This window comes from Lutjanus erythropterus, chromosome 8, assembly GCF_056507025.1.
Source record: "Lutjanus erythropterus isolate fLutEry1 chromosome 8, fLutEry1.hap2, whole genome shotgun sequence".
NCBI classification, from domain to species: Eukaryota; Metazoa; Chordata; class Actinopteri; order Lutjaniformes; family Lutjanidae; genus Lutjanus; species Lutjanus erythropterus.
Window position 1 is genome coordinate 36,692,698 of NC_139324.1, and position 16,525 is coordinate 36,709,222.

Here is a 16,525-nt window from a genome sequence, read left to right on the forward strand (position 1 = left end):
GCCTCAGATTACCGCCCACTGGCCCTACATTTGGCTCCTGATAGGGTAATGTTGTATAAACTCTTTCAACTGTTACCAAAGCATTTTCAACACAAGTAAGTTAAGTTTGGACACATCTTGTCTGTTTGTTCTTTATTTTTCTTTATTATCTTTTGATGTTGTAGATTAATTCTGGAGACATCAAAACTATAAAATATGGAATTATTTGTAAGGAAAAAAGTGAAAACAAGGCCAAATGTGTTGTTGTTTTTTAGGAATATATAAAGATGCTCACACAGTCTTCTGCACTTGCAATCAAAGATTTAATAACAACCTTGTTATGAAACCTTTAATTGCAGGTACAGAAAACATTGTGTGTGAGTCTTTTAATATTTTATTGTAGACCCAAGTTTTTTGCCCTTTGATTCAGATTCTTCAAAGTAGACACATTTTGCTTTGACTGCAGCATTACACACTGTTGGTATGATCTGAACTTATTAAAAAGGAGCTGCATTAAAAATAAAATAAAATACAATAAAACCTACACTGATGCTGTGAAGAAAGGTCTGTTGCCTCTACATGCCAAATAACCAGTCAGAGAGGTGTGACAGAATCTCCTCCACTCCGTTCCAGTAACGTAACGTCGCTCTGTGTTTTCCGTCTGACCGTCGACGTCACAACTAGGAAGTGGATGCGGAAGTACTCAGTAAACAGGTCCGGGTGGTTTTCAGGCAGGTCTTCTCTGTCACAAATCACAGCTTCTCGATCAAGATGTTGAAGGCGGTTATTTTAATCGGAGGCCCCCAAAAAGGTGAGAATAAATATCGCTCTTATCGTGTTTTCAAAGTGAGCCGTGCTCTGCCAAAGAGAAGCTAGGTTGCTAATGCTAACAGGAGCTCTGTAAAGACCTGCTGAGCTTGTTTATATGACTGACGTGGCGTAATGAGACGACACATTACAAACAGGAATAAAAGAACATTTGTGCTTAAAAGCTTAATATTTTCATGACCACAGCACTCAATGACACCATGTACAGTTCTGTGACTGTGCCCTACCTATTAGCTCTATCAATTACCCATTAAACCTATTATCTTTCTTTTCAAGTGAACGTACTCCACTTTAAAAAATGGTATTTTAAGATTATTGCACACGTACTGAATAAATAACTTTTTAAAACGTTTAATTAATACGTTTGATGGTGGCTTTAGGGCTCACTCTACAGTTCGGCATAAATATAGTCCACCATGCAGTTAAAAATATAAGATGACAACAGTGTAAACCAAGAGGAAATTTTACAGGGATTATAGTGATCTTAATGTGCTTAATCTCTGACCAAATCCACAATGCTTTGTTGACCACCTGCTTGTCTATAACAGCAACGCAAGGCAGCTTTATTTAAATTAATTTGTTACTCTTTATTTTATTGTGTTTTTCACTTGTATATTTTATTATTATTATTGTTTTATATATATTTTGTAACGTGTTTAAAATAAAATCTGTTTCTATAGCACCTTTCATACTGCTTCACATAGCAAAATTAAAACAAAATATGCTGAAAAAATGAAAACAAAAATAAGTTTTTGCAAGAATAAAAACTACAACAGTAAAACAGTAATTAAAAAAAAAATAAAGGCCAGTGGGATGAAGTTAAAGAGACACAATAAGGATAAAATAATTCAAAAATCCTATGATTGAAGCTTAAAAACTAAGTTTATAACATTACTGTCAAGTAGAAATAAAAGCCAGATTAAAAAGATAAGTCATTATTTTCCTTTTATAAATACTGAAAGAGCTTGCCTGTGATACAAAGGCAAATTTTTATATAAGAGAGAATGAGACTCATTGTGATCTCATAAGTTAAGGCATCTGATCAGTTATGACACACATTAGAAACATGAAAAAGTGATCTGCATTATAATCTGATTTTTATGTACTCACATTTTTATTTATTTATTTATTTATTTTCAGGGACAAGATTCAGGCCGCTGTCATTTGAAGTCCCCAAACCCTTGTTTCCAGTAGCTGGTGTACCCATGCTACAGCATCACATTGAAGCATGTGCCAAGGTGAGTGTCACTGCAATACCAGGGTTTCTGCAGGCCCTTAAAAGGTCTAAATCTAATAAGAAGAACTTAAGGCCTCAGAATTTTGGCAGGTCTTAAAAAAATGATTGCATCATGAAGCTAGCGTTAAAGTTGCATTAACGTCAGTCGCACTTTTAAACACAGCGCAAACTGCAGCCTGGTCAGAATTTATTGGAGCACATCCAATAAATTCTGAATAAAATGGTGTCTCCTCTCACGAAAAATAGCACCTTCCAGAAGTAATAAGTTAAAACCATTTCTGTTAACAGTACTCTCATCTAATGTGGGTAAGTGCAAGTTCAGCAAGATCTGGCTCAAGAGCAGCACGTTCATGTTTGATTGAAACCTGTTGAAAACAATAAATTTGCTGCACCTTCTGTAAGAAAATGCTCACATTAGGAACTGTGGATACAAAAGCATAAGAGCTGTAGGAGAAGTCAGAAAAACATAAAGCTGCTGTAAAAAGCCATCAGTAAACGCCTGCCATCACCCAGTATTGTTCTTTATTCACAATAGGCGCATCACCAAAGTCTGGCCCCAGCCCAACTCACTCTGCACTAACAAAGTTCAGGGACTCTTTGTACTTTTTTTTCCCCAGTATGAATGTGAACTGGGTTTGAAGTTGCACTCACAATGGTCTTAAAAGGTTATTAAAATGTTTCTTTGTTAAAATCTAACTTGCAGAAACTAAACAATGTAGAGTGGTTTTAGGAACTAAACAAGAAATATGTTCAAGTTTGAGGTTGTATTTGCAAAATAAAAATGTGGGCGTTTTTTGTGGATATTTTTGGTGTTAATTTAATTTAAATCTGGTGCTTTACATTTGCATTTACCTGCACAGCATCACGTAAATCTCGAAGCTTAATCAGTCTGGATCAGTCTGGGTGTTATAATAGAAAAGAGCTTGTCATCCCAGTTTCCTCTGTGCCTTGTGATGCAGAGAATAGCTTTTAATTAAATCAGTCCAATAATGGCTATCTTTTGTGTTTCAAGGTGCCCAATATGAAGGAGATTTTGCTCATCGGCTTTTATCAGCCAAATGAAGAACTGAACAGATTCCTCTTCAATGCGCAGCAGGAGTTCAAAATTTCCGTCAGGTAAACAAAAGTTTTCACAGCAGAAGAACTTATTTCTCTCTTTTCTAAATTGAACATTATTCAGTGAATAAGTAACAGCAATTATAAAGGTGTTTGTCCCTCAGATGCACCTGATTTAATCTATTATGAATCAGTTATGGAATTAATTTGCAGCTATTTTGATAATTGATTAATCGGGTTGATTGATTTTTTTTTGCCAATGAGTGATAAATGGGGGTGGGGGGGTGACATGTAGCAAAGGGCCTGAACCCACAACATCCTGTCATTTTGGGCTTTGGGAAACATTTTTCACCGTTTTCTGACATTTTATAGACCAAACAACTAATTGATTAATTGAAAAACAATCATTATTTAGAGGCCTACTCTGAGCTGTGATAAGATTTGAAAAAATGATCTTTATCCCATGCATTATTGACAGAAATACTTTCTATACTAATTCTCTCTTCCCTTGTTAAGTAAATGTTTTCTGTAGAAATGATGGTACCTTTCCTGCTGTGGTGCAGCCGCACTGCTGAATGACTACAGCCGAGGAATACTGTTCTTCTTGATTCTGCACCGCAGGTATCTGCAGGAGTATGCAGCCCTGGGCACCGGAGGGGGCATCTATCACTTCAGAGATCAGATTGTCTCCGGCAGTCCAGAGGCTTTCTTTGTTCTGAATGCTGATGTCTGTTCAGCGTTTCCTCTCGCAGAGATGCTCAGCTTCCAGAAGGAACACGGAGAACCAAACAGCTTTGTTATCCTTGGAACAACGGTGAGCTTTCATTATTGACAGTTGTTAGTCTGTATTAGAACTGGAAAACGTTGTTCTTCCTGTTTATAGTATAGACATAGTTATTGGATTTAGCTTTTGGTGTGTTGAATATAAAAAAGATCTTGAAAGATCTTGGTTCTCATCAAACTTTGATGTTTCCTAAATCGAACTGCCATTCTTATCTTTTCAGTCAAACAGAAAGCAGTCTATGAATTACGGCTGTATTGTCGAAAACGAGGAAACAAGTGAGGTATTAAACCTTTCCTGTCTTATTTCGCTAAAAAGTCACTCGCCACTAGTTCAATTTGAAATCGCGACTCCTTTTTTTTTGTTATTATTCAGGTCTTGCATTACGTGGAGAAGCCGAGCACGTTTGTGAGTGACATCATAAACTGTGGCATATACCTGTTTAACCCAGACATCTTCCAGCACATCGGCGCCGTCTTTCAGAAGAATCAGCAGGACATGTTGTTGTGAGTTGCAGCTCTCTCTCTCTCTGTCTCTCTCTCTCTCTCTCTCTCTCTCTCTCTCTCTCTCTCTCTCTCTCTCTCTCTCTCTCTCTCTCTCTCTCTTTCTCATGAGGATCGGTGTTTGTGTGAGAATGCATGTGAATATCATTTATCCCATTTCTTTGGTTCTCTTCATTTGTCTTTTTTCCTTTCCTTTATCCTCCCTGCCATGATTTCTGTTTCCTCACACAATCATCAGATATCCATACGATGGGTAAGTTGGTACATTTGAGCTGCACGGTGTAGTGATAGAGCACTTAGTGTACGGTGTGAACTATAGACAGAAACCCCACAGTAAGGCTGAGATCGCGTAGGGTGCTTTGTGAATGTTGCCTGTCCCTGTTTTTTGCCAAATTATGCTCCTCCCTTGTTGCAAGCAGCTTGATTTTATCTATTTATTTATTTATTGTTGTGTCTTTTGGCAACTTATGCCCTTGAAACAGACACTATTGGGGAACTTTGTGTTCTTTGCATGTCTTGAGATTAAACTAGTTCAGCATTTTGGGAAATGTGCTCATTCACTTCGTGTCCGAGCGTTACTCGAGAAGTTGGATGCCGCTCTCGTATCTGTTTGGTAAATATGAAGCTAAAGCCGGCAGGCGGTTAGCTTAGCTTATGAAAGAAAAGGAAAAAATCTGCACACCAAAGGAGCTCCTCTTTGAACAATTTATTGGCGTGACGTTTCGAGCTATCGGCTCTTTCTCAGACTGCAACTCATCTATACAGAGTCCCCATCTTAAATACCCATAATGCATCACATAACACCACGTGGTACACATCTAACAACAAAGCACAAATCAGAAAAGGACAAGCATAAAACAGGACAACCCTCTGGGCCTGTTCCCTTATACTGAGCCGAGGGTGCAGGTCCTATTGCGGGTCTTATTGCCAGAAAGCCTCTCTAACGTTGTGACATGTTTTGGATTGATATTAACCAATGCCATAAACCGTTTATTCTTTAAAGTGATATTTAGCTTCACATAGGACTCAAAGCCCAGTCAGAGTCCTGTGTTTGATCCATTCACTCATACAACCTCCTTAATTTCCCCCGACAGCCAGTATCTACACCCGTGCTCGCGGCCAATCAGAGCATAGTAGTAATAGCCAATCATTGGTGGAACTGTGTCAGGGGAAGCTCTTTAACGAACAGACATGAGAGTGGTGTCAATCTTCTCATCTAACTCTCAGCCAGAAAGGAATTTTCCCAAATGTCAAGCGGCTTTGTTTAAGTCCCACAGGAATAAAGGCAAAATAAACTTTAGATATCCTTATGCACAGGGAAAAAAAAATCTTTTTTCTGTCGGTTTAATGTGTCTCCACAAAAACGGACCCAATTATAGTTTGCTCTCCTGAGTATCAAACGCTGCATCCTGCATTTTGCAATCTTCATCTTCTTTAAGGCAGGATGCGCTTTACTGACCTCCTCATGTCCAATTTGGCTCTGTTGCTTTTTAAGGTTAGCTAACAAAGACTAATTAGAGAGCTTGTTGGTGAAATGTTGTGGTACACAGTTGCCAGTGAGACTTATGTAATGGTCTTGTATCGTGTGACTTCTTGCTCTGTTTGTTAAGTGCTGCTGCTGTGTCTTCTTTTCGAATATTATAAAAGCTTCCTGTGCGATCACAGCCTAAATGTGCATGTGGACAGTCTGCACCCTGGCCGCTCTCAGAAGCCATAATAACACTCGGGATCAATGTATAGATTTTTTTCTTTAACGTTTTTGGAGATCTGACACTTGTTTCACTTTATGTGTTTCCAAATGTTCACCGTGGTGTTGTAAACTTAGCATTTGGCACCCCAAGGACGCTTGAAATATATTACAAGAGGTCAAAACACGGCGTGCATAATTCACCTGCTAACATCAATAGCACTTAAATCAAGCGGGGCACTGAATCAGCAAAATCGTTGAACACATCAGGCTTACTTACTTGATAGAAATGAGGAGGGTTATACTGCAAAATCTCTCGGGGAGTACTTTGCCTCTAACCACATCCCCTCCTTTTTGGTAAAACTTCGATTATGGGTGCTATCCTTTAAAATATTCTTTTCATCAATATTTAACACTCTGTTTCATCTTGGGGCTCTCACAATACACTATGCCAGAGACCCTGATTAATATGGAACACATAGACTCTGCTACTTAAGTTTTGGATCACTACTAGGTAATCAGCTTTGGTTTCAACCCAGCACTGACACCATCAAAGTTAGCAGCAGTGATGAATTTTAACTCACTGCTCTCATTTTATCCGAGGAGCCGGATTGTAGGGCAATAAACTCATGTTTTTCTTTGGTTTTGAGAGAGACCGTGGAGGTAATGGTGCCACTGGGTTGTTTTTGTACAAAACAGGATATTTTAGAAATATCAAAGACTATTTAAGGACAAATGGGATAAAGAGAAAGTAATCATCCTTAATTCTTAAAGTGCAGTTTTTTATTCTCTGGCACAATTCCTAATGCAAGAAAGTAATAATAGAACACATTCTGTATATTTAAATTGTTCATTAGGTAGTCAGGGGGAATGGAAAAATTGGTCATGGAAGACTTTAAAATGAGTATGTTTGGGCTCAGCTGCAACACAAGTCTGCAGATCTTGTCAGTATTCATAGCTGTAGAGGGAGAGACCTTGCCTGCAGTGTCTCATCATCTGCTTAGTATTTAGGTTATCATATAGTACATCCACTTTGAGGCCACGGCTTTCGGGAAATTGCCTCATTTTTAATAATGTTTCACTCGATTCTTCAAAAAATACGGCACCATACCTCTTCGGTTTATGTTTGTTTTTCTGTTTAAATCCCAACTTTGCCTTGGGTTTCATTCTAACTTCGTGCACAAGATTGCATTTTAATAAACGAGGCCCCTGGCCCTGGTTTGTAATTCACTGCCATAAACTGATGATCTGTCTCTTGCAGAGAGGAGCCAACCAACGGCTGGCACCGAGCAGAGGCCATCAGGCTGGAGCAGGACATATTCACTGCCCTGGCAGGACAGGGCAAACTCTACGTATATAAAACCCTCAGCTTCTGGAGCCAGATTAAATCTGCAGGGTGAGTGCACATGGCAGAAACGCTGTCACGTTCAACAGGACATAAATTTGTCTTCAAATCTGTCTGCAACATGGACAACCCTGTAGCTTGTAAAAATGTTGGAGGAGCAGAGAGACATTTGACTGTCAAATATATAGGCTTCCAGCAGAGCTTAAAAAATCTTTTTGACAGTAATCTTTATGAAGCAAACCTTTGCACATTTAAAATCTTGTGCTTTAAACACCAGAAGCAGTCATTACTGCCTTAATCTAAAAGAAACAATGTTTATAGCATTGATATTGAAATTGATGCTTTTGTTGTTTTTTTTTGTTTTTCCAGCTCTGCAATTTATGCCAGTCGGCTGTACCTCAACCAGTATCACACAACTCATCCGGAAAGACTGGCGTCAAATAAGGAGGGAGGGCCCAAAATAAGTGGTAAGTAAGGGATAATGCCCGATGTGTTGTTCATTATCAGGAATTAATGGATGGCACAAAAGCCAGTGGTGAAACAGTTGCCTCTGCAGAGTGTTGGATGATTCTGGCCTCCATGTTGTCCATTAAGTAAGGGATAATGTACAGTGAGCAGGTCATTATTAATGACCTGCTCACTGTACATTATCCCAGTTATTACACTGTTAATTACCAAGAAAATCTATAATTTGACAAGATACTGATTAAAAATTATTTTATTGCAGCTCCAGAGTCTGGGATCAGAACTGCATCCATAATAACGGTCTGCTACACATGCCATAACCGACCAATCAGAATTGACTATTTAACAAAGCTGTGCAATAATTCCTGATAATCAACACCTCGCAGAGCATTGTGCTGCTTATACCATGGTCACCAGCCAAAGAAAAATTTAAAATCATTAATTTATATCTTCATGCGTTTTGCAATCAACATCTAAAGTTTTTCTCAAGTCATAACCTAGTAACACCTGAGGTACGGACTAATAACTGGAACAATCATTAGCATCCCATAAGGTACTTAACACGCTGTTCACTACTCCAGTAAATAGACTGAACCTTTGATACGACTTGACAACGGGAGATATTTTTAGTCCACTTTAACGTTATCTTAGCAACAAGACTAGCTACCTATTCAGCCATGTCATTGTTCCCAAATCACTAACAAGATTTTCAGAAACGAATGACTTCTCACAGCCTGAAGTAGCGAGTTTCACTGGAACTGCTTAGACCCCCTGCAGCCAATCAGAATCGAGTATTCTCCAGGATCATTGTATAGAACTTGTAAATCTTCAGTGGCTTTGTTTCTTTCTTATATTGGAAACATATCTATTGATACTTGCTGTTATTTCCACAGGTAATGTCTATATTCATCCTACAGCCAACATTGACCCCACTGCTACGGTGAGCATCCTTCCCTGCTGTGTAGCACTGAACAACATAAATACATACAAAGAAATGTGCCTTTAAAGCTACTACAAGGAGTTTTTTAAAACTGGTAATTAAACGAGACCATCAGTGAGAAGATTGGCTATTTCTGTATGGTTATTTTTGATGGTTGCCACCAGGTCAGATTCTCCTTGAAATCAGATGAAACGAGCCTGTGTTTATATTTTACCCAGCAAAGTTACAGTGAGTAGTATGTTTGCTAGTCAGACTAAGGAGGAGGAGGAGATTTTTATTTGGATCATTTCATTTTTGACACTATATTTTGAGGGTTTTACTGTGGAAACGCTACCGCTTTTTTCCTCAGGTGCCTCTAAAAATCAAAGAAATATGAAAGTTGCCTGTAGTAGCTTTAACAGAACAGCCTTTTGTGACATATATGCAGCTGCTAATGGAGGGAAAGTAAAATACAGGTGTATCATTTCTCCATCTAGTTGGGTCCCAATGTGTCGATTGGCACTGGAGTGACTATCGGTGCTGGGGTCAGAGTCCGAGAGTCCATCATCCTCCATGGTGCAACTCTACAGGTGAGCCCCTGTTCAGCAGTTTCCTATCACGGCCCAAACAGGACTTCCAACTTCCAGCGCAGTGCTTTGGTGTCTCGCCATGAAACCGCAGTTCTAATGATGTGACATGAAATGATAATGCGATTTTCAATTTAAGTTTAAGGTTTGGTTAAATAAGAGCTGCCTTTGCTTAAAATATCAACTTCACTCACAGTATAACCATCAACTTTGGAATTAAACTGGATCTCACCCTGACTGAGTTGATGGGAAATTTATCTCCCCATTTACTGCTGGTGACATCTTAACATTTTATTAAAAACATTATCCACACTTCAACAGACTTCTCTAGAATTTATCTTTAAGCTCTTCTGTCACACCAGAAATATTGTTGCCTGTGCCTCTCACAAAGATGTCATTTTTAACGATTTGGAGGCAGACATAATTTAATCCCATGTCTCCAGTGGCGACTGGAAGCCTCCAAAATGAATTTAGATTGCCGGTGACTTATTGATTTTCATTACATATTGCCTACCCGGACAATTTGTTAGTTGAGCTGTACTTCTAAATAAACACAGCCTGTTTTTAATCTGATTTTATAAGTGGTCGGATTTGACCGTGCTTGTTGTTTTTCAGCATATCTGGATAACTGAGAGTTATCTCCTTGAATATTTAAAAACATTTTTTCTGTCGTGCTGTTGTTCCTGCAGGACCACTGCTGTGTTTTGAACAGCATTGTGGGATGGGACAGCACCATTGGCAAGTGGGCAAGAGTAGAGGGAACGCCGAGTGACCCAAACCCCAACGATCCCTACGCAAAGATTGACAGCGAGACGCTCTTCAGAGACGGAAAACTCACACCCTCGATCACCATTCTCGGTAAGCGTGCTCTTAACTCGAGTGAAACTTGCATTCCTCATTATATACAGCATCAAAATGTGTTGTTTAAAAAAAGTAGTGTGGATGAATGTGGGAAATGAATGAGGGTTAAATTTATCAAAGTTTGGTTGGTTACTCCAAGCCTCAGGCTGGGATCAGACCCAGCAGCTGTCTACAGCATGTATTTGAATTTTGTATCCATTTGTCTTAACATTTTCTAGCATTAAGCAGCCAACATGGTTCACTAAATCTACAAGAAGCATTACTGAATTATATCGCGTTTACATGGACCCTAATATTCTGGAAATAATAAGAATAATAGTCCGATCAGAATAAAAGTGCCTCATGTAAACACATCAGTCGGACTGATCTGATCCAGCCAGATCAGGATGAATTTTCAGTCTGATTAGCTCTGTTTACATGGCTAATATTTCTTCAAGGTGATTGAAATCATTCTGATTAGAAATGCCAACTTAACTGTTCACATGGGAGCTAAATAAAGGAATCAAATAAAATGTGTGTTTACATGCCCCAAAGCATTAATCAGAATTTAACTTTTTGTGAGTGAAAAAAGAGGAAGAAGAGGAAGAAGTGTCTCTGCCCAGTTATTTTCAAGATGGACCCACATCGTATCCTGGGAACAATATTAACGTCTTTATATTTTTTAAGGTTTTAAACAGAAAACTTCTATCTGTTACTGATCTGTTCTGTTTTTTACCACCATGTTTCTGTCCATCCAAGAAACTTGTTTGTTCCACTTCACCGACACCCAAGCACAGAAACATTATTTTTATTCCAACCAGAGAGAGGCGGTCAGATTAAACGTTTGTATGGTTATTATTTTTCTTTTGAATACATTATCAAAGGCTTACAGCACCCCTCTCAGCCTGATCGAAAATCCATCGGTCTCATCTCTTTATTCTGATGGGGCTGTTATCCTGACTATTCAGGGTGCATGTAAACACAACTATTGCTTATTTCTCTCTATAAATAATAAACGCATTCTCTCTGTGAATGACAGAAACACGGCGGCATCAGAAATGAACTGGTCAGTAGGAGATGCAACTTTTCTGTTAAAAAGATTTTAAGATGCTAGTATTGTTCCCAAAATACAGTGTGGGTCCAACTTGAAAATGACCAGGCGGAAACACTTTCTCTTCTTTGTATACTTGCAGTTGGCAAAACAAAACCACTTCTTTTTCCTCTGTTACCAGTTTGAACATGTCAAAAAAATATTTTGCTTAATGCTTTGGGGCCTGTAAACACACATGTTAAATCAGATGTAAGATATAAACATTAGCTACTAGTGCTCAGTGCTCATTGTTCTGAAGTTTCAGCACTGCATTTCCCAGAGTTCACCTGTAAGGACAACACAGTACCAGTACCACAGGGTCCACCACCCTGAGTATCCTGAGTATCACTCTGAGGGGAAAAACAGTGTTTCTGCCGTAATAGCCCGTTAAAAAGGAAGAAGGGGTAGATTTTTCTTTGGTTCTGGCATAATATTTTGTGGTTAACATACTTCTCACTGTAACTTTGCCTGGGAAAATGTAAACACCGGCTAATTTCATCTGATTTTAAGGATAATATGATCCCTGTCTGGAAAACTGTACAGAAATAGGCAGTCTTCTCGCAGATGGTGTCAATATCTTATCCAGATCATATAGAGGCATCAGTAAGAAATTGAGTGTTTCATGACCAGTTAAAACTCCTTGTAGTAGCTTTAACCATCTTCAGAATTTGGTTTTCTTTTCAACGTAAGCGAGCCTGGCATGTAGCGTATCTAAGTGGCCGACAGGAAACAGGAAAGGAGACAGCTGACTGAGGACTTAAGAAGGGTCATTGCTTTGGATTTTTTATGAATCTTGCTGAGACAAAAATCTTATTAAAGAGCCACTTCAACCTATCACCCTCAGACAACCAAACCAAATCAGGGTTCTTCATCTGGATTTTATCTAAAGACAGTTAGAGACAGAAATAAAATTCAGCCTCAACAACAGCAAGATCACAGATAGGACACAAACACTGCTCCTCACTAGTACCTTTTAAATCTCGCTGCCTCAGTTGCCAGTAAATGTAAAATACATGACATCCTTAGTGCCGGGAATCTGAGTTACAACTGAAATATAACTTCTTATGTCCTCTGCGCTGCACTAAACAGCACTGCTTTTTCTCCTCAGGTTGCAATGTGACCATCCCCTCCGAGGTGATTATTCTCAACTCGATTGTCCTCCCGCACAAAGACCTCAACCGCGGCTTCAAAAACCAAATTATTCTCTAGTTAATCTCCCTCACGCTTCTGTCCACTTACTGTCACTGATGAAGGATGCAGACGGACGCCCGCCAGCACCGCCGCTGAGTTACTGTATATAAGACGTCAAAAATGGAGATATGGGACATTCATTAAATAGTTTTGAAAGATAGATTTTTATATATTTGTCCTCGAGCCTCTATGCATCATTGGGTGTCAGCAGCATTAGGGAGAGGCTAATCACGCATGTTGATTCACCTTGAGGAGTGCTGTCATGCCAGGGGTTTATATTGGTTTTTTATTAACTTTACCGAACTGTAAAATTAGTGCAGACAGCAGCGTAATGTATTTGGTTGGATGTAATAAGATGTAAAAAAAAAAAAAAAAGTTTATAGACGACGTTTCAAGGGTATCCTTGACAAACTTTAAGAATTACTGGAGAATAAAAATCACTGGCTACTGACTAATTTTTAGACGTGATAATTTGTGCGGAGCTCTGATTAAAACCTTTAAGCATTTTCATTGTTGGTCTCAAAAATTGACTACCACCAAAATAAATCAGCAGGCTCGAGATTTACTTTGCAATCAAGCGATGTTGCCTTTTTAAAATGTGAAACCTAGCAGGGGGCCGTGCAGGCAGCAACAGCAGATACTTTAATCGGGCATTCGCAATCACTGGAGGAACTGCTCCGGTTTATGGATACAGCACATTAACATTTACTTATTAAGCCCTCGAGCACTCATGATCACTTCAGCACTTTTGTTCCAATTATTGCAAAGAGTGCGTCTATTAAAGAGCGATGTAAATTGTGATACTGGAACTGCAGCATAATATATTTTAATCAAGTCTCTTCACAAACTACCCTCTAATGAAAGGGAAAAAAATAGGTAATGTACATTTTTATTCATGGTTGTTTCAGGTTTCATACGTAAGTGTTTTTCATTACTGATTCAGGTGCCTTACTGCTTTCAGAAAACTGCCTCATGCCAGTCTAGAGCCCCTCATTACAGTGTTTTTACCCTCTTGGTGGGATGTTCATCAACTGGGCTAAAACCTCCATGCTCCTCACATGAAAGGCAATCCTAAAATTAATCTGACCAAAAAGGTTTTTTCACTCCCATAGTAGTAAAACTTGCATTTCTATGCAGAGAAGTGTTCACAGTGGGGGCAGAGCTCGCAGATCTAAATTCTAATATTATTTACTGAACAAACCGCATGTTGTTTTGTTTGTTGTTTTTCTGTGGGAAGTATAGTCTCTGAGCAGTGAGCAGGTCAGCAGAGGAAAAAAAACAGGAACTGGGATTTGGGGCATTAAAACAATAAAATATAAAGGACAGAATGGAGAGGACAGCAAAGGTGACATGTGACAAAAGCAGGACTCAAATCCCTTCCATCCCGTCTACATGAAGAGCATTTTAGCTCGCTGAGTTAAAAGACATGTCAGCTGCCAGACAGTGTGTGTACTCACCTTTTTCAGTCGACATGGATTTTTTAAAAGCAGAGATTTTTAGCTGCTCTGCGCCTGTTGGTCGTTTGGTGATGGCTTTTCTTTTTTTCGTCGGGGGATTTATTTTGTAAAGGTTGTTTTCATCATTTTCCTCATTGTAGGTTGCTGACGACATTTAGAGGTTCACTCATAGCGTTATTAATTAATATTAAATTTGAAACAAAAACAGACTGTTCATGAAGTATTATTATGATTTAATTCATCATAATAAGAGTAATAATATCTGGCAAATTACAGGGAAATAAAAAGGTTGCACATAATTAATTTAAAAAATTGCATGTGACATTTTTCTTATAATTAGTACTCTTAGTACTCTTCTTATTCTAGTTTTTTATTTAATTACAAAGTCATGTGTGGGTGGATGGATGGGGATATTGTTAGATTGAATTAAGCACTTTGTGTAACATTTTGTTAAAAGTTTTGTAAAAAGTGCTACACAAATGAAGTCTGATTGATTAACTGAACACAAAATAACAACCTGAGCAAAGGCACGGTCAAAAATCTGATGTTAATTTTGGAGGGGAAGATTACATGAGACTTTCTCCAGGGCAGTTCCTCGGGGGAAAGTCGAGCTGACACCCTGCTAACCAACACGCCAGCGTCGATCACCGACTCAGATCCAAACAGCTGCAGCCACTGACTGTTGCTGTGGTTCGCTCGCGAACATCAGCTGACCGCAAGCATAAAGAGTGACCTGTAATTAGGGCTGGGTATCGTTTAAGCATTTACAATACAAAGAGAGTGCTTCATTCAACAGCCTTTCTTTCATTTTGGTGGAAATCTCAACTCGCTGAGTGGCCAACTCTGCCGAATACACCGCGCTCTGCTTCATCACCACAGACTTTACAGCTGTCATAGTGTTTTTTAATCTAGAGCTGCGTTCAAAAAGGATTGAATGCAGGTATCAGAGAAGTTTTGATACTACTTGGTACTGGGTCATTTAAGTCAATACTAAAGCAAAAGTAAAGTCTGGTGACGATTATTAAATGTGTTTTATTTCATTTGGTTGAAGTAAATAAATGTTGAGCATATCCTTTGATGGCACTACTTTCTGGAGGTCAGTCACTAACGTCAGACTTTGTCAGATTCTGACATGTTAACTGTCTGTAATCAGCACAAGTGCTATATTTTGTGAATTATTAATAATATTGAAATTACAGTTGTGTTTACAGTTGGGATGAGGGAGTTTTCTGGAGATTTCTGCCTGTGAAATGGTAACAAGATAATTTGTAATCCTAGATTATCAGCTGAAGGAAAGGAAATGTATAGTAGAACAGTGTTTATTTAAATAAACAGTGTTGTACGTGATGTTTGGTGATTTTTTTTTTCCCCGAAGCTTTCTTCCCTTTTAGTCTAGGATGTTCAAAAGATGTCTGAATCCAGAGTGGACCACATAATGAAAGTTAAATCCCCATTTGAGCTGTTATGATCTTAATATCTTTTGTTCTTCTACGGTTTATTTTGTTTTCTGAGGATGGGGAGCCAGAGATCATAATAGATTTGTATGTTTATTTATTTTACAACCTGCTGCACAGCAGGAAACGCCGCTGCACGGGAAACACTACCAGTTCTTTTCAGGGAAGGACAACATGTCAAACCGAGACACAGTCAACTCAGGAAAATGCCTCGGAGACATTGCAGTTCAACACAAATTCAAAAACAAAGCGAAGCAGGAAAACAAATGCAAATCGCCCCCCTCTATGATACCTGTGCAACAAAACAGACTCGACCATCTCATTTACAAAGATACAGATTTACAAACTGGCGTTGTTTGCATGTTGTAATCTCAGGAGTAAAGCTGGAGAGAACAGTCAACATGGGACAAGTGTTTTTTTTTTTTTTTTCTCCAGACTGTATCCAACTGTTGTTGGCCATGCCGTGTGCAACCAAAGCAGGCAAACACAAGACGGATCAGCCTGGTGTACTTGACATTGGCCTCTTCATGGCCACAAAATTTCACACACGGAACCACAGAATTTACATAAACGGCTTCAACAAAAGACATTGAAAGGTAGCTGGATCAGACCGATTTATATTATATGTGTTGTTTTCCCATGACATATTAGCTCCTCTTTCAAGCTTTCACACCACCAGCTTCCATAATCGGACAAATCATCGCTGCGCCAGGGGCTTTGTAACACAGAGCGGCCAGGGCATTGTAACAGGTCTTCTGGAAATGAAGCATGAGGAAAGCCAAAGTGTCTCTATTAGCCTTTCGGACGTCTCCTGTCAGCGGGATGCATTCTGTTTTTAACAGGGATCTCTGCAGGAGACACATGTTAGAGTTATGAGCTGATCAGAGGGCAATAAAATGTGACAGCACAGATAACGAAAAGGGCATAAAACTAGCTGAGGTTTTCACATCAGTGTCAATTTAGTAAGTAAGGTGTAGTCGGACGATGATGGAGAAACATATGAATCCACAGCCAACAAGTCAAAGCATACACACACACACACGGCTGGTGAAATGCTCCTGTACATGCATGTTCATGCTAAATTTCCTGTCATTTGAGCAAAATGA

General features: G+C 39.0%; 1 protein-coding gene across 2 annotated transcripts; it reads left to right on the forward strand.

Moving 5' to 3' along the window:
* Positions 1-633: 633 nt before the first annotated feature.
* gmppaa (GDP-mannose pyrophosphorylase Aa) lies at positions 634-12,959 on the forward strand. 2 transcript variants are annotated; one of them, XM_084725425.1, is made up of 13 exons: positions 634-790; positions 1,948-2,045; positions 3,057-3,160; positions 3,722-3,914; positions 4,105-4,164; positions 4,257-4,387; positions 4,623-4,637; positions 7,333-7,467; positions 7,786-7,883; positions 8,775-8,821; positions 9,298-9,390; positions 10,077-10,245; positions 12,426-12,959. In XM_084725425.1, the coding sequence occupies exons 1-13, from the start codon at positions 751-753 to the stop codon at positions 12,524-12,526; spliced, it is 1,284 nt and encodes a 427-aa protein (XP_084581551.1). In that variant the 5' UTR covers positions 634-750; the 3' UTR covers positions 12,527-12,959. The 2 variants fall into 2 exon arrangements, with proteins under 2 accessions (XP_084581551.1, XP_084581552.1); XM_084725426.1 differs by lacking the exon at positions 4,623-4,637 and having other exon boundaries at positions 635-790.
* The last annotated feature ends 3,566 nt before the right edge of the window (positions 12,960-16,525 follow it).

What these genes read in the sequence shown, in the direction of transcription:
- gmppaa (XM_084725425.1), top strand. Translation starts at nt 751, where the DNA reads ATGTTGAAGGCGGTTATTTTAATCGGAGGCCCCCAAAAAG. An exon ending in GAGTTCAAAATTTCCGTCAG is followed by an intron (nt 3,161 to 3,721) that starts GTAAACAAAAGT and finishes TCTGCACCGCAG; the next exon opens with GTATCTGCAGGAGTATGCAG. An exon ending in AAAACGAGGAAACAAGTGAG is followed by an intron (nt 4,165 to 4,256) that starts GTATTAAACCTT and finishes GTTATTATTCAG; the next exon opens with GTCTTGCATTACGTGGAGAA.